Here is a 21,100-nt window from a genome sequence, read left to right as displayed (position 1 = left end):
GCGGTCACATTACTTCATTCTAATGACAGCTGTGAAACACGATATCCAACGTGAAGACTTTTTAGATAGCTTTGTTTTCGATTATCTCTGTCTAGCTGAACTTATCCTAGTTGATGCAACCCAAAACGATAATTCCATGTTACGGTTCAAATACCACAACATATACCACCTTCGGAAAACATTGCAATGGAGAATGGAGTACTCAGTCAAGTATTCAGAAGCGTGGTACACCATAGAATGTGAACTACCTAATTGCTTCGACGAATTAGTACAGGTGGGTAAAAATGTGTCGCTCTTGAACAAATATTTTTGGACTTTAGAAACCATCTCTTTGTCAACTTTCGCCATACTTAGTAATCTGATAGGCCAAATGGATTCTCATAGTGTGCGTTATTCTCGTCACGCGAATCAGAGACTAGCGGAAGTTACCTCGTTTCAGAACTTCGTAAACTTTCTGATCCTGCAAGATGTTTTGTCATATGGGTTTGTAGGAAAGATACCTTATCACCACTTGGAACAGATGTTTCGATATACGTTCATGCATACCTTCCGTTCCCGTGGATCCGTTTTTGTGATGTATGATATTAAGAAGTATAGCTTTGTATCGTGCTACGGCGTAAAACATAATTCTACACTATTGAAAGAGCTAGCAAGTCCATTTGACGCAGATATTTGGACCTATGCGGCGATATATTTTACAACGTTTATCATAATTTTTACCCTAATGCTTCGTAGAGATATTTCCGACGGGTTCTTTGTGATTGTTGGGTTGTCGCTGGAGAACTCAGTTTCGTTGTCAGTTTACGAGAATTCATTTAGAAAGAAGAGATCTTCCATGTTCGGGATTAATGCGCTTGTCATAATTTGGTCTATTTTCGTAGGAACTGTTTTAACAAATTGGTACAAAACGTTGTTCACAATGGAAATGATTATACCCACGGTTTACAAATCACCTTGGACAGGTTTGATGGAAGTGGAAGGGATTCGAATCCTAATGCCTTTTACGCCCCCGGGAGGTGTTGAAGTGGCGAACATTGATGATTTTTCTCGATATCCATTTTTTTACTATCAAATGCTAATGCTTTTTGATCAAGTACGGAACCGTAACGGAAATCGTAAATTTGATGCTGACAAGAGAATTGCAGCGAAGTTATTTAAAAAACTGCAATCATATCTCGGATTGGACGACAACTTAGAACCCGTAAGAAATGGGACATCTGCACCAGTGATTAATATGTCTGAATTTCGGAATACTTTGGCCGATTTCCCCATTCAACCGGTAGAATACGATAAAGATGACAGTTACGGGGTGATAAAAAGCTTGCAAACCTGTGGAAAAGTAGCATTGATGGATACAAAGGAAAATATTCAGGAAATTACAAATTTTTTGAATGACCGTCGGCATAAGGAGATATACGTCCAGGTAGAGGGGGATTCCTTCTTTACAGGGAGACAACCAGATATTAGAGGTTGGGATTTACCACCAATTAGAACTGATTACGTTGAGAAGCGTCTCAAAATATTTATCTCTTCTGGAATTATGTCGCATTTGAAGGAAATACATAGGATGTGGCACCCGGCAAAGCTGTTGGGGCACTACGCTAATTGGACAGGTCCAAAGGGGGATACGGTTTCAAGATTGGAGTTTAGTTCCAAGGTCACAACAGGTTTCTATCTTTGTGGGTTTGCGTTCATAATTTGCGCGGGGGTGCTGTTTGCAGAGATTGTGAGATACAAGTATGACAAGCAATATAATTCTGTGAATGTCATAGATTAGTAATTTTGCACTTTTACAACTAAAATATCTGAGGGAAATTTGCGTGTATATGTGTGTACATATGTGTGTTTTTGTACGATTAATACATATTTATAATATACATTCATACATATGTACACCGCAAATTATATTGTTTTAGATACTTGCCGGGCTGAATGTTCGCAGCCCACCTTGTATGGTGACAGATCCTTAAAAATGTCGAAGCCTTAAATAAAAAGATACCAGAAAAATTCACCCAGCAATATTTTGGAATTTCTCGAAATTACGACCTTGTCGTATTTTTTCATGACTTTATTATCTCTTTTGTTTTCACGAAATTTCTATCCACTTTTTTTCCGTCTAAAGCAAAGTTGCATCAAAAACCATTTAATAACTTAAGGAACAAAATGAGAAATGTAGTTGACAGGAGAATTGCAAATTTCGATGTGAATGCCTTAGTAAACCAAGTGCTTGACGAACCTCCGAAAATTTGTCTATCCCTCTGGTCAACGTGCACCGCCGTTGGAGGATATGTCTCTGGTACATTCCCACGCCACAATGAACGAACTGTAATTTCCGACATTCTTCTGAAGTGTGGCGTTAAAATAACTTAAAAGATAGACCGTAGACTAGCAGAATTAACAGAGTATCCCGCCATTTTTAAATTGCTTCAGTTTGACCGTGATGTGAGTGCAATTAGTACGCTGAATAGTGAAAATTTGGATAATCTGGCGCGAGTTGTGGGGGCTGAACAACCTGACCTTGATAGTTATGGGTACACAATCGACAACTTGCTAAAAGTTGGACGGGTTGACGAAAATTCGAGGTCTTCTTTCGGGTGGGGTATTTGATTGTGATTTAATTTCCGACGGTCCGACACAGGCACTTTGTGATGCAGCGGGGGAAGAAGCTTCTTCTTCTAGATCGGAAGTGATGGGTGCCTTAAAGTTGCAGGACATGGTGGAACATGCATTAAAAAATTACGCTGAATATATTAATTGTGGATATATAAAATCTATGTGCATTAAAGGGAAAAGTTCTGAAAAAATTTATGTATAAAATACTTCGACGGAGAAAATGGGTAATTAAAATCTAAATATTATAAAATTTGGGTAAATTTCAAATTAATTCGTCAGAAATTTTCTAATTTTGTAAATTCTGTTCGCTTACTTCTCAGGGTTTGGTGCGTGAAGTTGGTGCTGTTTTGTTAATTTAAAAGTTCCCGTGTCGCTATATACGATTAACCGACCACTACATCTCTTATATCGTCGATTACAAATATAGTAATCAGTGGAACCCTTTGAGTTATTTTTTTCATACAAATAGCCGTCCCAGGAAGCTAAATCTTTTTGTTTAGTGATTTTAATATATGATAACTTGCTCAGTGGGAGAGACATCGTTGCACGAGCTAAGTGTAAATGGTGACTGGTTTGAGGATGAATAGTAGGTATTGATGTTGGGCTACAATTATGCAATGTGTAATTATGCAAAATCGAGTTTCCCATAATTGACAATTATGTAAAATAGTAGTTATGTAAAGTAGTACTTATGCAAAAGATTTTATGTAAAGTGACCGTACACCAATTTGCTTGTTCCTATTAAATATAATCCTGCGCTTAATTTCCGTGAATTATTTTTACAAGCCGTCACCTTATAGGTAGTTTACTGGCGTATGTAAATTAACACAGCGTGAAGTATAAAATAGAAAAAAGGGGCTTTACGAACTGCAGGGTTTAGAGGATGGATTATCGGTCGGCGTAGTCATAGAGGATGACCAACTATTTATCACTTTTGCATACCCATAATTTCTACATAGCAAATGTGTAATTAAATAATGGAAGTATTTAGGCAGACAGCATTCTGTCAGTTATGTAACCAATTTTTTTGAATCATTTATTTACCATATTGGTCTAGATTCGTTAAACCAAGGCGTCCCAAGATATGAATGGCGCGCTGCAAAACTAAAAATATTGTACATTGCAACATATCAGTTAAACTTGGCAAATTAACAACGAAACTTAATCTTTTCAAACATCTTTTCTGCACGAAAATTATCCATACAAATGCAATTTTTTCAGTTAAATGTAAACTTCAATCTGTAATAGTGTTACTCAAAGAATCGGGATTTTTCTCGGGTTTTGGTATCGGGCCCAAGTTCTGGTACAAAATTTCAAACCATAATTTTCCATACATATGTAATTTTTAGGGGCAATGAGATGCTGAACAAAAAGTTTTTTTTATGCATATTGCGATATTGCGGTGTAAATTTTAACTTCATTAATGGTATTCAAGGTAACGGATTATAGACATCAGGACGATTATAAATCCAATTAGTTTTAATCATTTTCTATGCCCTAGTTCATTTAACCGATTACAGGGAAATAGTTTGATAGTCTTAATACTATCAAACGATTTCTAATTACATTTTAAACCATTATTAATAGGATGTAATTTATTTTGTAGGTACATTTTGGCCGGACAGTTTTGAACTTTACAATTGTAATAAGTCTTCTTTCCATCATTTCTGTGAACAGAGTATCCGTATATGAACAGATCTCCATCTTTTATCTTGTCTTTTGCATTTTGAAAATCCGGATAAGTTTCCTTGTGAAGCCATATTTGAAGTTTGTACGTTTTTCGTCGCTTTATGGGTGGAGTATTGTCTTCTTCACTTTCACTGCCAGACGAATAGTTTTGTAATGTTTCTAAATTTTGAAAATTCATGGCCGAATTGTATTTGCTGCAGCTGCAGTTACGAAAGGGGCGTTATTTGTTTTTACAAAGTGGAGAGTGGAGGTGATGAAATATATAGTTCAGCATATATGGCTCATTAAATTTAAGATATGGTAATGAAAATAGGAAGATCAGGCTTATTCAGATAAGTTTCATTCAAATAAAAAGATCAGGGAAATTAAAATAAAAAGCAGGTGCATTAATAATTGCCCTTAAAAAATTACATATTTAGGGTGTCACACTCCTCCAGCAAAGGTACAAATAGTCTTTCATCCTATATTTATTAATATCTTGGGTACATTCCTCCCAGTATGAGTCCGCCACAATCTCATTATCTTTTCTCACCAAGGCCACTTCAATTATTTTTTCCTTATGCGAGATGTCCCTGATAACTCGTAGATAGCGAAAAAGTCCGCCTGCCCCCTTTGCCAGGTTTTTCGAGACCTGATCCTCCTTTTCTTGCACATCTATCCGGAGTGAGGTTACCCCCTCGTCTAACCGACTGCTCCACTCGGGGACAAGCCAGACATAGTCGCCACCAAAACCTGCATTAATGTCGGCCGTCTTTCCGGTCACTTCGGCAATATTGTCTGGCGGTATCTGACTGCTCTCATTCCCGTAAATAATATCAATCCCAGAGAGAAAGTTTCTGTTATTAGTGTAAACCCAATTTGTAAAGTAGGGTGATCTTCTGTTCCGATTCAGTAACTGAGGTTGATTTATGAACGAAAATATAGTTTGGTCAGGGTAACGCGTAATTTACAGTGCGAAATTAATTTTCATTGTCCCTATCCTCTAATGTGTTTCTATAACGTGGAAGGATAGGGAAAATGAAAATTAATTTCGGACTATAAATTAGGCGTAAACGATGGTAACCTCTGGATTTACTTGATTATTATATGTACGCTGAAGTTTCTCAGACTGACGACGTATGAATTTTGGTTTTAGACCAAAAACATAACTTGCACAAGATACGGACACCATTAAAAATATGACTTTAAATGCCATCTTCTCGATTTATCTGGTGACGAATATTATTAATAAGTACAATGATACGTGTGCACGCACAATTTAGATATTCCTCAAATCGTATCGACTAAATATACACTGATTATTAGTCTTTAAAAACAGCAAGATTTTAAATATATTTCATGTAAGAAATGTTTTCAGTTAGGTTTCTGCTTAACTATTTCGCTCTGTTATACATAGATATGTATAAGGACTTGATGGATGATTACTAACTTTTTCTTCTCAAGAACTTAAATCACTTTGCTAATTATAATTCAAGATATTTGTATAATTGCCAGCCGAAATATTGTTTACTGCAAGATCTGAAATGTATAATGTGTTTTTAAAATGGAAATTTGAAATAATTGCCACACTAGGCAAATTACACATATAATTACCTATTTAATATATAATTACCTATGACAATTGTTTTATGTAGAGGAAGAGTAGCAAAGAGGTACATAATTCAAATAGAACGCTTCATTTTAAATCCATGTTTTTAAGTATTTTCGGTCTAGCAACAGGCCAAAGGTAAAGCTGTGTACGGTAAGTGAATTACTGAAAGGCATAATTTGTGTCTTATAATTTGTATCGTCCAACTCATGCATGCAACGTTTGATTCACAAGATGGGAATATAAACATTTTAAATTATTCGCAATTAAACTTGCCACTTGTTTACAGTGTAATTGTTTCACATGCATATTCATCGTACTTCGCGTACATACATACTTCCATAGGTTTCAGTTAGACTCAAAGTATATGTACGATATGATTGTGAATTTTAGTAATAATAAACCTTTCTTTAGATATGTGTATGTATGCATCTATGTATATTGGGTTACCATTATGTACATACATATACACTTAAGCACTTGCTAGATAACAAAAGTACATAATTGCGGACCACAAATTTCTAAGTATTTACATATGTAGTTTATTCAGCCTGTATTATACATATTCCACTAACCTTAGCGTCATACATTTCCTGCAAAAATAATCCAGTCTTTCTTAAACACCATGCGGGGTGACTACATATTTCGCTATATATGTACAACGTGATAAATGCAAAATTTGACACCATCTATTGCTTACCTGATGTATGTAAATTAGAGTCAACATGATTTACAAATTTAAACCAATTGTCTCAAGTTTACATACAGTAAGAGTACACAAAGGAATTAGCCCCAAACTTGACTTTGCCTAATTTACCCAATACTTCAAACAAGTAGGTATTTGTTAGTCACACCACTTTTCCATATATAAGAATTTACAAGTGAGAAATGTACCTTGATTTTGACTTGATTTTGAGCATTATATTTTTGCATAACTTTATCATGCACACATATGTATCTAAATAAATGCAACCTGCCTGACTAGTCTCTTACCCGGGTTTTTATTAATCTGTATTTTCAGAATGTTTTACTTTACCCGAACTGTCCCATATATGTAAGTGAGCTTTTCTGTTTGGACGGTATGGCGATTTACATACTTACTTTCACCAACAAGCTAACATCCCACATGTTCTGCAAACAATTCCTCCAGTAGTAGCAGAATGTGTGTGCGTATTATCTAAAAAAAAATATGAATAACATTATCGGAATATTGCGAAGTAAATAAATAAATAAAATAATTCGGAATGTGCTATGCACTTTTGAAACCGTTGAAAGCGATAAATTTAGGCCTTAACTCCTTTTTACGGCCGGAGAGAAACTTAAAGGAACCTTGGTGTATGAGGGAGGAATTTTTTAAACATGGCAGGAATATGAGACCCAAAATCGCTCAATTCTACCTTCCTAATTCACGTATTTTATAAACGTTCAAATCTTCACTATATATCTTCGGTGGTGCTTGGGAAAACGGTCGCAAAAAAATGCCAGGTTTCAAGTTTGCTATTGAACAACCCCAGCATCTCTCTGTTATTATTATTCTCATAAGTTTATACTTATCCATAACATCTAAAACTGAACAAAATTGGGATTTGATTTGCCCTGTTGGTCTAGTGCTTTGAGGGTCGGACTATCACCACGCAGTTCGTACGTTCGAATCCTGGGCCAGGGAAACTTAATTAATCCTACTCGGCTCGGTGTTAGTACGGGTTGGGTGCTCCCAAGGGTCCGTTATCGGCTAAAAGAGGGTGCGGAGCCTTGCTTGCGCAATAGAGTTCGTTCTCTATATGCAAAGGAACTTGTGATAGACCAATCATTCAATTGTACTGAACTAGGAATTCCTACTCTTCGGGGTAACAGACCAAAGAAACAAACAAAAAAACCGGATTTTGGTGAAATTTGGCACCGATTATGCTTTCACAATAAATGGAGTCGACTTGACCTGCGACTTAGCGATTCATTGATTTTTCCAAAAGTTGTGAGCAAAAAAAAACAAAAAAGTGCCCTCCTTCACATATTTAAATTTATTTATTCGATCAAACAACGTGCATGCTATATTGGACTCATCAGAATCATTAAAGACAAGATTAGAAAGACATGAAATTCTCCTTATAATTTTAAATCTTCCAATTAGTTCAACACTGTAATGGTTCTCTCCAGATTTCCAACTTGTAGCTGCCATTCCCCACTCACAACTTCAAACTCGCCGGCATCATTGGCCAAAAGGAAATGGTTTCGATTCAGGCAGAGACTGATTTGCCTCACCATGTTTGGCAAAATATAGTCTAGCTTTTCAAAATCGAGCAGGCTTTTTATTGGTCTTCCCATTTGACCAGCACTAGGTGGTGATACAAACCAAAGGACTGAATGCTCCGCACCCCGTGCCCCAATATTCCGGACAGACAGGTTAATAATCAAGGCGCAATCTTGATCTAAGGCATTTTGCGAGATCGTTTTCAATACAAAGGCTGGCGGGTTCAGAATTGTATACTCGAATGCGGTGTAGGACAACCCAAAGCCGAATGGGTAGACGGGTTGGCCAGTATAGAAACGGTACGTCCTCCCCAACGAGCCAGCATGAGGTCGCATGTTCATATCATACTTTTCAAATTCATTTATGACCTCGTTCGAATAAAATGTTTGTGCCAGCCGTCCGGAAGGATTGTATTCTCCAAAGATGACCTCAGCAATAGCCTCACCGCCTGATTGGCCAAGATAACCTGCCCAGATGATGGCACCCACCCTTGGGTCATCCTTCCACTCGGATAAATCTACAACACCTCCAGAGACCACGACGAGGACGACAGGTTCCGTGGAAGCGGTCAGTACTACCCGAATCAGATCAGATTGCAAACCTGGGAGAGTTAGGTTAGCTCGATCGTGTTCTTCGTACTCCACACCATTATGTCCTCCAGCAATGCCAACGAAAAGTATAACGGGTAGGGATACGCGAGCCAGGGCAGCGGCCTCCTCCAACCTAAGATTGTCAAAGGATACAAGATCACAACCGAACTCATATTGTACGGATGGGACTCTAAGGCGGATTTCTTCCAGAGGGGTTTTGATAGGACGGAACACCGTAATAGTTGGCTAGAAAAGCCATCGATGCATTCAAGTGGGGTCCTATTAATGCTATTGTCGCTTGTTTATCTTGTGGATTGTTTGGCTCAAGGGGTAGCCTTGTTTGGGTAGTTTTTCCGGTTGGGGAGTTTTTCAAGAGTACAATACTTTGTCGTGCAGCGGTTAATGAAAGCTCTCGATGAGGCTCGCTATCAACAATTTCGGGCAGCAGGTCAGTGAACGGGCGAGTAACGTTCTTCTCAAAGTAGCGAAGCCGCATTAGAACCCCGAAGGCGTGTTCGAGAGCCAAGTCCAACATGCCCTGATTTACTAAATCTTCATTTAGTGCTTCTTGTAAGTAACTGGAGTAGTAACTGGTATTGGATACAAAACATTCAACGTCCACCCCTGCATCCAGCACAGCAGCGACAGATTGGCTGGGGAATTCGGTATAGTTGTGTCGGGTGTGGACGTAACTCACCGCTCCACAATCTGAAACAACGTACCCGGAAAAGCCCCACTCCTGTCGGATGGTTCCAGTCAGCATCCCCTTGTCGGCACAGGCAGGTACGCCATTAACTGCGTTATAGGCACACATAATGCAGCTCACATCCGACTGTGTGATTAATTCAGAGAGAAACATTAATCAGAACGATACTAGTTTTTCAATCCAATACAAGGAACAAAAATACCGAGTCTAAAAGCTCGCTTAGAATGGATAATATAATTTATGTAGGTACCTCTTGGACGCAACTTTTAAATACTGGCATGTAAGTGTCCGCCATGTCCTGCTCGTTGACGACGGCATTAAATGTAAATCTGTCGTTTTCCAAGCTGTGAGCAGAGAAGTGTTTACAGCAGGCGGAGTTTTTGAGAAATCCATTAGCTTGATCACCCTGTAAACCGAGGACAATTCCCTTTGCAAACTCTATGCTTAGACGGGGATCTTCACCCGGAGTCTCGTGACCACGGCCCCATCGTGGATCCCGATAAATGTTGCTGTTCGGAGACCAGTAAGTCAGCCCACCGTTTCCCACGTTGAAGAAAGCTCTGTTATCAAATATAACGTTGTAATAGATTAGGTATAAAATGGTGTGAAAAACGTTTACAATCTATTAGAAATTCAGTATTAACTCAATAGCAAACCGTTTTGATATAGGTATATGTATTTGAGTTTATGAAAATCGTGTTGTTAAGGAACACCGTACGGTACTTAGTTGGTGTTAAAGTTCTGCCATATCAGCAAATATTTTTAGCAAATGGTATACATAATTTTAATACCAAGTGGTAAAAAATGCAATACCACGAAATCAATACCCGTCTGACTATGCTAGACTTCTTAGTGCATCTTGACCCGAAAATATTTTTTATGATGTATCCTAAAAGTACGTAACTATAGTAAAAAATTTTAAAGTTCGACGCTTTTTTCCATAAGCAATGCATACAAAAAAAGGTCTAATATTAAGATTTTGATTCATAGAGTCAAAGAAAGTACATATTTGAATTCAGCATGAAATTCTAAAAAATTTTCATGTTTGACTTGGATTTTCCATGGTCAAATTTTTAAAATTAGATCCTTTTTTGTATGCATAGCTTATAAAAAAGGAGTCTAATTATACAATTTTTACCATAGAATGCAACTATGACGAATAAATATGGCGAATTGAACCATATAAGAATAATTTTAATTTTAACCTAGCTTCGTTCCCCGTAGCGTTTCCCACAGCCAGGAAAAGATCCTTGTTAAAAGATGAGGCCAGGTTGATGGGTTGCGGGAATACGGTAGCATACTCGGTCGGCGGTCTGAAGCGTGCCCCATACTCAGGACTTTGAGGACCACCACCGATTCCCTTAAGTCCTTCATTCCACCAGTAGTAATCATCAAGGTCAACATTCTGGGATGCCCCCTTCGCGTCATGCACCATCCATCCAATCTTTTCTTCCACAGTCAATCGACCAATTAAGTCAGCCACTCGAGCTTCAATTGATAAACTCGAGTCACAGAACGGAAGCTGGGCATTCCGAGTTTTGTCGCATTGGCTGGTGTACTGTAAAATTAAGAATAATTTTTAGTAAGCGGTATAATTAAATGTGCTAAACAACTCCATCCACCACACCTGTTGACTTAAGCAGGTTGTGAATAACCCAACAAGCACAAACGCAGTCCTGGTCCAATCTATATTACCCATGTTTCAACTTATTTTACAGTGATCCCTATTCTGCGTGTCGTTTGCGACTGGGGAAATCGGGATGAAATATACTCACTTTAACTGGGTCGAACTTATCACAATTATATTGTTCAATTGTTATCTCTTAATTTGTTTACGACTATGGTTGCACAATACGGGACCCATTACCGACCCTCATGTTTTGCGTAAGATAATGGAAATTGGAATGCATGCAGTGCCGTCTGCATTGGTCGCATGCACAAATTCAGACGGCACTGCATGCATTCCAATTTCTATTATCTTACGCAAAACATGAGGGCCGGTAATGGGTCCCGTATTGTGCAACCATAGTCGTAAACAAATTAAGAGATAACAATTGAACAATGTGATTGTGGATGATCTCAAAGCCCAATTAAACGTTTCTATGTATAGAGAAAACTTGATGTTATTCCTGTTCTGTGAGTATGATGTAGTATTTTTAAACGTTGCAAATGTGACTTTCTATAAATTACGGGCAGTCTTTATTACAACTTGAGTGCGTGGTATAAGTAGAACTTAACGCTCAATATTCATAATGTTTTCAATAAATTGGTCAGGTAGCGACCCTGGGTAACCCTACATAAAAATTAGACTTCGAGTATTATTTGTAACGCATTTTGACAATCCTGATGTTCTTAGCATATAAGTACGTCTTATTCTTAATGCTTAGCTATAAGGTAGTGATTGTTTTAGAGAATTTGGATGATTCGAGAATAAAAATTAAAAAAACTCGCTTGACACCTGGGTAGTTTACCTACTGATTAATTTATATAATTTATTTGCTCCTAAGTTTTAACTGCTGAACATTGGGTGCATGTATGTAAATAAATATGGAGATATTAATTCGCAATTGGGATCAATATATTTTTAATATATTTTAATCAAAATGTTTTGGAAAATGAGAATTTACAAAACATTTGCGTGCTCTATCTAATGCAGGAGTCCGGCCTTTCTCAGGGAGTGAAGTGCTGCCAAGTTACTCTGATAAGCAGCGTTATAATCCAACCCAACTATTAATAACAGTTTCAAATTTATTATCTCTTTTAAATACGGAAATTGGCAAAACCTTTACCTTCCGTGTGTTGCCATAACTGTCGGCTATCCTCGTAAACATCATTCGCATCCGGCCCGCCTACAATGGCACCAGTGACATCATAATAGTTGGGTTGATTTCCATTATAAAGATTCCAATCGCATACTTGTGGTCTTGGTGGGCAAGAACTACAAAAATTCAAATTTGCAACACTATTCTGTATGCTCAACAAACTCAGCCATGCATATGCACAATTATCACCTTGGTCTATGATGCGAGAATCTTGGCGGATTAATCCCAAACCCAACAACAAAGCTTCGTCCCGTGTCTCCCAAAATGTAGCCAATCTGCTGTCTAGCAAATGCCCGATAAGTTGCTGCGTTAACCCCCAAATCCGCCAGCTGGAGGCAGATGTACACCGCGTTCGAAGCATACCGAAGTGGACCCCACTCACCCAAAAAGACTAAGCCCTTGGGCGTCCTTAATGCCGTATTAACTGTATTATCACAGAATTGGATGGCTTTCGCTCTATACTTTTCCTCCCCAGTTAACCTCAATCCTAACACGAATATCCCCGCGTATTTGTCGTCCCAACTGAATTGTTGCGCATTGGAGCCTGCATATCCGAACTCATTCCATAAAATATCTGCAAACGTTCTGTACTGGGAATCGTTCGTGGCGCGGTACATCCACAACGCCCCGTAACCTAGGTCATCCCCATAGCCGGACCAAGAACTATGGTCAAAATGTTATAATTAGACGCTTTTTTCTACAATCTAAATTTAATTTTAAAATTTTGACCATAATAAATCCAACTCTTACATGAAAATGTTTCGAATTTCATGCTGAATTCAAATATGTAATTACTTTGTTTGACTCCAAAATCAAAAGTCAAAATCTTAAAATTATACACTTTTTTGTATGCATTGCTTATGGAAAACAGCGTCTAATTTTAAAATTTTAATCATCATACATATGAAAATTCACCGCAGCTATCATTTAATCTCTAATTGGTCATACATCCTTAACTTGAAGTAACTAACTTGTAAAAATCTGCCGCTTCCGGCACAGAATCGCTGTACTTTCCTCGGTACGTGTATGCAAAGTTATAAGCCTGTCTAGCATGTTGGAGCATTGTGGCCGCAAAAGCTGGATCCCTCTCCTTAAACACGAGGTACCCAGATGCAAATGCTGCCGCATATTCAGAACCCAATTCCGACCCAGGGCGTGATTCCGTAATGGTGTAGGTTGGTCTCGGGCCGTACGGCCAATCCTCCGGTCTTCCCCACCAACTATGGTCCAAGGTACCGTTCCCCATCTGGGCATGGATAGTGTTGGCTTGAGGATGCGTTTTCAGCAGGAAATTCAGCGATGTTCGGACAGTTTCCAGCGCTCCGGACAGAACGGATGCCTCATACCCGGTGGGAAAGTCGATTATACCCCAGTTTATAATGGTTGTGAAGCCGGCGTAGGGAAACATGAATTTCACAAAATCTCCCGCTATAAAACATTTTGTAATTAGATTTTTATTTTATAATTATGGTGTAATTTTTAAAATTAGACGCCTTTTTCTATATGAAATGCATACAAAAAAGGATCTAATTTTAAAATTTTGACCATAGGAAATCCAAGTCAAACATGAAAATGTTCAGAGTTTAATGCTGAATTTAAATATGTACTTAATTTGACTCGATGGGTCAAAATCTTAAAATTATACCCTTCTTTGTATGCATTGCTTATAGAAAATAGCATCTAATTTTAAAATTTTTACCATAACTATTGTCAAAAATTTACCATCAAAATGACCACCAGAAAGATCTACTCCGATATCTTGTCCATCGTCGAGGAATGTATCCCCTCGCCAAGGAACGTCATTATCAGGGAGTCGCCCTTGCCGTTGGATTTTATAGAATGTGTTTGACAGACCAATCAACGAAGTGTAGTCGTAATCAATTTGCCCCAGACATGCGTGTGTGAGGGCACCCAGTAGTAGCAAAACGAGAAGGGATGCCATTATCCGAAGATGGATGGTTGACCAAGCGATCCAGAAATGAAACTGGCACAAGCGTAGCACAACTTTATAGTTTATAGGACAAGCAATCGCGCAAATAAAAAAAATCAGATTATCAGGTTTGACACTGACAAGCGAGTGGACAACGAATGGTTTGACTGTGTGCACACAACAAAAGAATTTGTATCGTGCTCGTATACATTATTACAATTATTTATGACGTGACAGTCATGTTGACAGGTGATGTTGCTAAAATGTGCACTGTTTCACACGGTGCACATTTTTGTGCAAAACGTGTGCAAAATATGCACGAATAATGTTAGTGTTTCATTTAATCATTTCTATTCATATAGTGATGTTTACTTGTGAAGTTGTTGTTTTGAGTAGCTGATCATGATCAGAGGTCAGATATAAATGAACGAAATTACTGCTAAACTAGGAATGCCTCTAATATCCATCAAACCGTTAAAATTTGACTTAAGTTGACTTTATAATTTCATATCTATGTTGAAAATTCTAAAATTTGACGTTTTTTTCCATAAGCAATGCATATAAAAAATTGTCTAATTTTAAGATTTTGACTCATAGAGTCAAACTAATGACATATTTGAATTTAGCATGAAATTCTGAACATTTTCATGTTCGACTTGGATTTCCCATGGTCAAAATTATAAAATCAGATCCTTTTTGTATTCATTGCTTATAGAAAAAAGCGTCTAATTTTAAAATTTTGACCATAGTTCTTCATTTAATCATTTCTATTCATAGAGTGATGACTTGTGAAGTTGTTGTTCTGGTTGATTATGACCAGAGGCCGGTTATAAACGAGCGAAATAACTCCTAAAATGTGAATGTCTTTAAATTGTAATGGTTTGATGGGCATACGAGGGGAAATCAATAAGTAATTCGAATATTAGTTTAGCCTGACCATAAAAGTGATTAATTTCAATTCACTGTGTGGCTTTTAAACATAATACCCTCAAAATTCAATACCACTTTCACCTTTTTTGATAAGTTGTTTCGTTCCTTCAAAAATAATTTTGTGACACTGTTCCGCAAAAAATGCACACACGAGATAAGCTCGTCATCAGTCTCAAATCTCCTCCCCCTGATTATTTTCTTAATATGTGGGAGTCGATAAAAGTAATAGGGTGTCAGGTCGGTAGAATATGGTGGGTGGTCAATTAACCAGTATGCAGATCGGTTCAGGACAGTTTGATTATCTTACGAGGAAAACCTTTTTGGTGCCATGAGTTCACAGCATAACCACTATGTACATTCGACGTATTTTTTAATACTAGTCCGATGATGTGACAAAATTTACGTGTTAAAATGACATTTGGTCACGTGGTGACGACTTTTCTGACGCGCGGAATGGTCACTTTCGCCCATGGGGAAAATCTTAGGTTTGTATCTTATCTTTGAAGGGTAAATTCGCAGTGCTTATTGATTTCCCCTCGTATATCCATCAACCCGCTAAAATTTTACCTAAGATGACTTTATAATTTCATATGCAGTTTATTATAAAGTGTGGTGTGGTTCACCGGTTTTGAATCCTCTAATTCCCAGCAAGTTTCGGGATAACAAATCGATAGTCATATTTCATTAATAACCAGCCTCTGATCATGATCAATCAATGCTTACCTTGTAAACAAAGTGTCATCATTTAAAAAACTGTGATATTTACTTGATTGATGACCATTTGGGCCACTCTAAATTCTGTGTAGTATAGTGTCATGTGCTTTTGATAGTATAAATATAACTGACAACATTTAATCAGCAACTCATTTAAAATTTATCAATGTTGTAAAAAAACTGAATCTTTCCCCGCAGTCCAATTACCCAATTCTGAATACACGGGTGATAATAAAAGAAGCATTTTTCGCCAAATTGATTGTTAATTTGATTAAATTGTTTCTCTATCTTCTATTTATTAAAATTTATGCTAAATTCCGAGTGATAATTAATAAGAATGATTATTATTACTGATAGAGAATACAATACAATAAAATTTTTAATTTTATAACACTATGGCAAAGCGAAACTAACAAAAATCTCCCCACAAAGCATACATTTATAAGAAGTCTATATGGTTTGTATATTTAAATTTTTCAATGAGCAATATTCCAATGAAATAAAGCAAAAAGAAGTATTTTCTCTATAATGTACAGTTCAGATTTAGGCAATAAAAAATTAACATTTACAATGTTTGCGCCTCTGGGAAACATTATATAAAAAAAGTTAATCATCTACTTATTGCCCGCAAATAGGTAGCGGATCTAATGGTACTTACCGTTAGATCCGCTACGATAGCATGCACCCTTAACATATGAGAAGATATTTAGTGACCCTTACTTTGCAGCCCTAAGACCATGGGACACGGGAAGAAAAAAGGTGAGTAGGTCAATACATAAAATAAATTTCGAAAACCGTAGGCGTGCCTTGCAATTTGGTAAGGCTCCTCATGCTTTTTACGGCATCCTCCTATGTCATAAGGCCATACCACACGGACCATACCCTTCCATGTGCATGAAACTAAATGGGGAAAAGTAGGGAAAGTATGTGAAAGTGAAAGTGCTTTCACGACCGAGTCAATCCTCTCCTCGTCCACCATACATACATAAAATACAACCATGATCGATTTTCTCCACTTTCACATTATCCTTCAGAAGGACGCAGCTGTTATTTTTCTACCTTTGCAACAATGGGAGATAGTAAATATAACGTGGTGTCGAAATTTGTAGCTATCTTGGATTTGGTAAATAATTCGTTCCACTAAATATTCATTATTAACCGTCACTTACTAATTTAAGATTGTCGTACAAATTAAAAAAAGGGAAACAAAGTAACACTCTTTTTTGTAATTTTAAAAAGAGTAAACTTCTTACAAAACACTAAATATTTTTTAAATTAACACAAAACTATACTTTGTTTTTTTTTAAGTGGTTTACATATTTTACAATATGTAATTTTCATAGTTGCTCTCAATCGCAATTCTTCTTTGGATTGGGTGGAACATTTTCCTTGGGGATGAATTTTTAAGCTTGCCAAGTGACGGGAAAAAGAAGAAGGAACAGACAGATAAGATTCCAAGTTGGTAGATGTAATGCAATATTTACATAATTTTGTGGAGCTTAATAATTTAATACTTTTTCAGTGGTGGTAATTCCAATGTTATCCTTGCTTATTGGTGGGCTGGGTGTTATCTTTGCTATAAAACTTCTTAATGCGACAGACTCAGAGGTATGTATGTAAGTATGTGGCATCAAATAGTTGATGCCATAAATTGGAGTTTCTTGGGATAACATTGAGTATTAAATATACAAATTTTAATGGATAATACATATGTACACATTTCTGGTGCAGGTCAGCGGTGCTATGACACAAATTCACAAACGTGGAACGATTCGGAATTGGATTAAAGTTTCAATATGTATATGTATCTGTATATTGATTCTGGTTACAATAATTGCTATGATTTCTGGGGGGTTAAGTCCAACCATTGTTGGAGGTTCTGTGGTTGCTGTATTATTTAAAGTATTTGGGATTTCGGTAGTCTATTTATTTTACAAGGATTTAGAAATAAATAGTGATATTGAAGGGGTCGAGTGATAAAATAAATGTTTGGAAAATCCAAAAAGTTTCCGGAATGTTATTATTTATTTTCAGCATTTGTGTATTTTTAAAAATGTAAAGATTTTAATTTTCAAGAAATTAGCTAAATGTGTTTACAAAGAAGCTGAACAAGTTGTGATGCCCCCAATATCAAAGTCCAATAGAAATATATGTTGTTGTAGGTGACCCTGAATTTCGTGATGTCACTAAATCAAGGGGGCTGTTGTGTTCGGAACGGTGCAGAAATTTATGACATTTTCATGCAAGAAAAATATTCGCACATATTTATGTACAAAAATATCTATAATGTTCCAAAACAACCAAGAAGCACATATTTGCATATGACACGGCACATATTATGTTGAACCTTTCTTTTTTATCTGATCCACGTTTTTGGCAACTTCGATAAGACGCATAACTCACGACAAAGTATGCAGCTAAATATACCTCAAAAAATGAATCAGCCACCTCACATTAAATATTCACGTGTGACGACATCCTATGCAAAGTTGGGACAGGATGTCGTTTCATCTCATCATACAGTATTACTTACGATACGAGTTTACTATTGGATTTGGAAGAATATTCCAGATAAAATGTTGTGGATTCAGTTTTTATCAGTATCATTTTGAAAACACGGGTCCATTTTCTAATTTGGAATGCAACCAGAATAGTGTGGGATAGGAATGAGGGGATTTTTTATGCCGGAATGACTGCAGTTTGTTATTTATCTTTCTCTGCTTAACAACTCCACATCTGCTCAGTACAAAGTCGGAAACCTGTGTGTACACAACACGTACATATGTACGTTTAATTCCTGCTTTTTTCGCAAATCTAAATACAAATTACTACGAATTACTATGTCCACATCCCCTTACCTCACCCCAGAAGGCCCCGTTCCAAGGGAGAGGAGGCGATCAACATCTACAATTTCCAGTGGACTTGCGGAAGTAACGTTTGGAAAGGACAAATTCATGGTGAGGGTTTAGCAGTAAATTTTATCTTCTCTTATGATTTGTAGAATTTTATGTTTCCGACTAGTTTTTAATGAAAAGTGAAAGATTGGGGAAATTTGAGAAATCGAAATGTTGGAAATTGCTGGTGTATGTACATACATCAAATTTTCTCGTTTTTTTGAAAACATGAAAAATTGTCAATCCTTCAATTTTTCCGTCATTCTTGAATGAAATTCCTGATTGAAATTCTCTTTGGAAATGGCGATGACACCCCTGCATTTCTTACGTGTACTACTTTCATTCTACTTTCAGGTGGAGCTCAGTGTCGAGAATTACACACCGGACGAGGTTTCTATTTACTGTGAAGATGGGAAATTATTTGTGGTTGGGAAAAATGAGAAGAGAAATCATCCAAAAGATACCATTCTCAAGTCCTTCAATCGTAAATTTAACATACCCGATGGAATGGACGGAGCTGGGTTAAAGTGGGAGGTGAGCAAGGATAAAGTCTTGTCAATTACAGTACCAAGGAAACAAAGTGAAAAAACGTAGTTATACTTATTACCCGTGATTGATCAGAGGAGGATGTTGATTTATCAATTTATTTGAAATAATGTTTAATGTAGGAACAATTTATTGAAGGAAATACATAAAATAAGGATACAATTCACATAGTGGTACTTATTACTATTTCAACTTAGTCTTTCTAATAATGTACTTATACTAAACATAAATAAATATGTGAATAAATAAACATAAACAGTGAATTATAATTAGATATGACATGTTACAAAGTTTGTAGGGATTTGTTTACAAAGAGGTGAAACACCTTTATGTCCGACCCTCTATCACCAGGGTTCGGAAAACCCCGGGATTTTTATTGAAAAACCCGTGGTTTTGGCTGGGTCTTGGAAGTTTTGAGGTTTTTGTATAATTATGGGGTGAGCTGAAACAACTTATTTAATTTTCATATTACAGCACAACTAATCAAATATTCTTATTTAGCATGACTTCTGAACATTTTCATGTATAAAATAAATATGTGTGCAAAACTCATCTGTATAAATAATTAAAATAATTTTATTTCTTGCTTAAGGATGCCTTAATTTGATAAAGTTATTATTAAATGTTGTACCTTGCTAAGTGGCGGATCTAATTGTAACTTAACTAAGCACTCTATCATGCACTCAATCCATTTACGGTAGCTTTTATTGTTTTCTGTTCTCAAAACACGTTTTGGTTGATGTTTAAAAAATTATGTTCTCACTTACTCTGCCTTCACTTGCGTTACCAACGGACATTCCGAATTATACATAATATAGATAACATATTTGTGATGATGCTCTAACGTGATGTTTAAGTCAGACAAAAAAATCTTTCACGAAATTCCGTTATTCTTGTTTTACCCAGTTTTAAGTAACGACATTCCAGTTAAACTGGGTGGGATATTTAACCCATAGAATTGTTGATGTACAATCGACACACCCACAGCAAAATATAACACTGGCAAAAGAAAGAATCCGCAAATCTATAGGGGTCCAATTTTTTTTTAGTAATTTCCATGAATTGATAAATCAAACAATATTATTTATGATCTCACATCTGCAGACAAATTTGTTGGAATGAGTTCATCAAAAATGGTGGCATCCTTCAAAACACTTATGACAGCTCCACTCCCGATAATAAATCCCCCAAAGATATTAATCCCGCAAATCTGTAATATTAAATTTTATTCAAAGTTAATCAAGCCAACATTATCGTAACGTTAATTATTTAGCATGTTAATTACATAAGGAACCATATATCTTGTCGAAATTGGGAACGAAAAGACAATGAAAACCAGTACGGTGTGACCCAACATAAAGGCCGAAGGGATGATAAGGCACAACTGCGATGTCCGGTAGTCATACAAATTTAAGGCTAGATTTAACAATCCTACGCTCTACATAAGTATGAGTAAATGTTAACCGGCGATATGATTGAAATAGAATTTTTTTTTAAATTTTCGTTACCATTGTTATCAAATATAGCGGACAATTTATGTTGATGGGCCAGATTTTGGTGTGGTTATATTTATCCATGGATCTGTAGGAATTTTGGAAATTAATTCTTTTGTTTTACGCAATAAAAACTGAAGCGGGGTTTGTTTGCCTAAATCGAGTTATTCTTTGTAAACATGTGAATAAATATAAAAACATATGTTATAGACATTTTAAGACGATGACTGGCAACTTGTTCAGTACTCAGCAAATGTTAGGTTGATATGGACACATGTATGCAGACATGAAATACATACATACGTATGTACATACCTACATAAGCACAAGTATACAT

At 36.6% G+C, this 21,100-nt stretch overlaps 5 protein-coding genes across 5 annotated transcripts; 2 read left to right on the top strand and 3 right to left on the bottom strand.

The window, feature by feature from the left end:
* Nucleotides 1-7,893: 7,893 nt before the first annotated feature.
* LOC110850570 (beta-D-xylosidase 3) lies at nucleotides 7,894-11,186 on the bottom strand. Its single transcript, XM_035852502.1, has 5 exons — nucleotides 11,062-11,186; nucleotides 10,640-10,992; nucleotides 9,685-9,994; nucleotides 9,451-9,560; nucleotides 7,894-8,861 (listed from the first exon to the last, which is right to left on the bottom strand). Exons 1-5 carry the CDS (start codon nucleotides 11,131-11,133, stop codon nucleotides 8,015-8,017), a joined length of 1,692 nt encoding a protein of 563 aa, XP_035708395.1. The 5' UTR covers nucleotides 11,134-11,186; the 3' UTR covers nucleotides 7,894-8,014.
* An 815-nt stretch (nucleotides 11,187-12,001) lies between these two features.
* On the bottom strand, nucleotides 12,002-14,218 carry LOC110850135 (endoglucanase E-4). Its single transcript, XM_022097616.2, has 5 exons — nucleotides 13,979-14,218; nucleotides 13,228-13,684; nucleotides 12,446-12,919; nucleotides 12,224-12,372; nucleotides 12,002-12,161 (listed from the first exon to the last, which is right to left on the bottom strand). The coding sequence occupies exons 1-5, from the start codon at nucleotides 14,196-14,198 to the stop codon at nucleotides 12,082-12,084; spliced, it is 1,380 nt and encodes a 459-aa protein (XP_021953308.1). The 5' UTR covers nucleotides 14,199-14,218; the 3' UTR covers nucleotides 12,002-12,081.
* A 2,614-nt stretch (nucleotides 14,219-16,832) lies between these two features.
* On the top strand, nucleotides 16,833-18,233 carry LOC110850569. Its single transcript, XM_022098002.2, has 4 exons — nucleotides 16,833-16,953; nucleotides 17,174-17,288; nucleotides 17,353-17,438; nucleotides 17,562-18,233. Exons 1-4 carry the CDS (start codon nucleotides 16,900-16,902, stop codon nucleotides 17,805-17,807), a joined length of 501 nt encoding a protein of 166 aa, XP_021953694.1. The 5' UTR covers nucleotides 16,833-16,899; the 3' UTR covers nucleotides 17,808-18,233.
* Nucleotides 18,234-18,535: 302 nt separating this feature from the next.
* Nucleotides 18,536-19,898, top strand: LOC110849926 (alpha-crystallin B chain). Its single transcript, XM_022097406.2, has 2 exons — nucleotides 18,536-18,787; nucleotides 19,079-19,898. The coding sequence occupies exons 1-2, from the start codon at nucleotides 18,671-18,673 to the stop codon at nucleotides 19,316-19,318; spliced, it is 357 nt and encodes a 118-aa protein (XP_021953098.1). The 5' UTR covers nucleotides 18,536-18,670; the 3' UTR covers nucleotides 19,319-19,898.
* Nucleotides 19,829-20,982, bottom strand: LOC110849925. The gene is made up of 4 exons (XM_022097405.2): nucleotides 20,779-20,982; nucleotides 20,556-20,708; nucleotides 20,367-20,480; nucleotides 19,829-20,294 (listed from the first exon to the last, which is right to left on the bottom strand). Exons 1-4 carry the CDS (start codon nucleotides 20,845-20,847, stop codon nucleotides 20,169-20,171), a joined length of 462 nt encoding a protein of 153 aa, XP_021953097.1. The 5' UTR covers nucleotides 20,848-20,982; the 3' UTR covers nucleotides 19,829-20,168.
* Nucleotides 20,983-21,100: the final 118 nt, after the last annotated feature.

This window comes from Folsomia candida, unplaced genomic scaffold (genome assembly GCF_002217175.1).
Source record: "Folsomia candida strain VU population unplaced genomic scaffold, ASM221717v1 Fcan01_Sc005, whole genome shotgun sequence".
NCBI classification, from domain to species: domain Eukaryota; kingdom Metazoa; phylum Arthropoda; class Collembola; order Entomobryomorpha; family Isotomidae; genus Folsomia; species Folsomia candida.
This window is presented reverse-complemented; position numbering and strand designations above follow the sequence as displayed.

Excerpts from the sequence above, each read along its gene's own strand:
- LOC110850569 (XM_022098002.2), top strand. The coding sequence starts at position 16,900 with ATGGGAGATAGTAAATATAACGTGGTGTCGAAATTTGTAGCTATCTTG. Across the intron at positions 16,954-17,173 it reads TTGTAGCTATCTTGGATTTG|TTGCTCTCAATCGCAATTCT; the intron begins GTAAATAATTCG and ends TAATTTTCATAG. Across the intron at positions 17,289-17,352 it reads ACAGACAGATAAGATTCCAA|TGGTGGTAATTCCAATGTTA; the intron begins GTTGGTAGATGT and ends ATACTTTTTCAG.
- LOC110850135 (XM_022097616.2), bottom strand. The coding sequence starts at position 14,198 with ATGGCATCCCTTCTCGTTTTGCTACTACTGGGTGCCCTCACACACGCA. Across the intron at positions 13,685-13,978 it reads TTCTGGTGGTCATTTTGATG|CGGGAGATTTTGTGAAATTC; the intron begins GTAAATTTTTGA and ends AATGTTTTATAG. Across the intron at positions 12,373-12,445 it reads TTCTCGCATCATAGACCAAG|TTCTTGCCCACCAAGACCAC; the intron begins GTGATAATTGTG and ends GAATTTTTGTAG.
- LOC110850570 (XM_035852502.1), bottom strand. The coding sequence starts at position 11,133 with ATGGGTAATATAGATTGGACCAGGACTGCGTTTGTGCTTGTTGGGTTA. Across the intron at positions 10,993-11,061 it reads CAACCTGCTTAAGTCAACAG|TACACCAGCCAATGCGACAA; the intron begins GTGTGGTGGATG and ends TTAATTTTACAG. Across the intron at positions 9,561-9,684 it reads TTAAAAGTTGCGTCCAAGAG|TCGGATGTGAGCTGCATTAT; the intron begins GTACCTACATAA and ends TTAATCACACAG.
- LOC110849926 (XM_022097406.2), top strand. The coding sequence starts at position 18,671 with ATGTCCACATCCCCTTACCTCACCCCAGAAGGCCCCGTTCCAAGGGAG. Across the intron at positions 18,788-19,078 it reads TTGGAAAGGACAAATTCATG|GTGGAGCTCAGTGTCGAGAA; the intron begins GTGAGGGTTTAG and ends TTCTACTTTCAG.
- LOC110849925 (XM_022097405.2), bottom strand. The coding sequence starts at position 20,847 with ATGGATAAATATAACCACACCAAAATCTGGCCCATCAACATAAATTGT. Across the intron at positions 20,709-20,778 it reads CGCTATATTTGATAACAATG|AGCGTAGGATTGTTAAATCT; the intron begins GTAACGAAAATT and ends ATACTTATGTAG. Across the intron at positions 20,295-20,366 it reads CAACAAATTTGTCTGCAGAT|ATTTGCGGATTCTTTCTTTT; the intron begins GTGAGATCATAA and ends GGACCCCTATAG.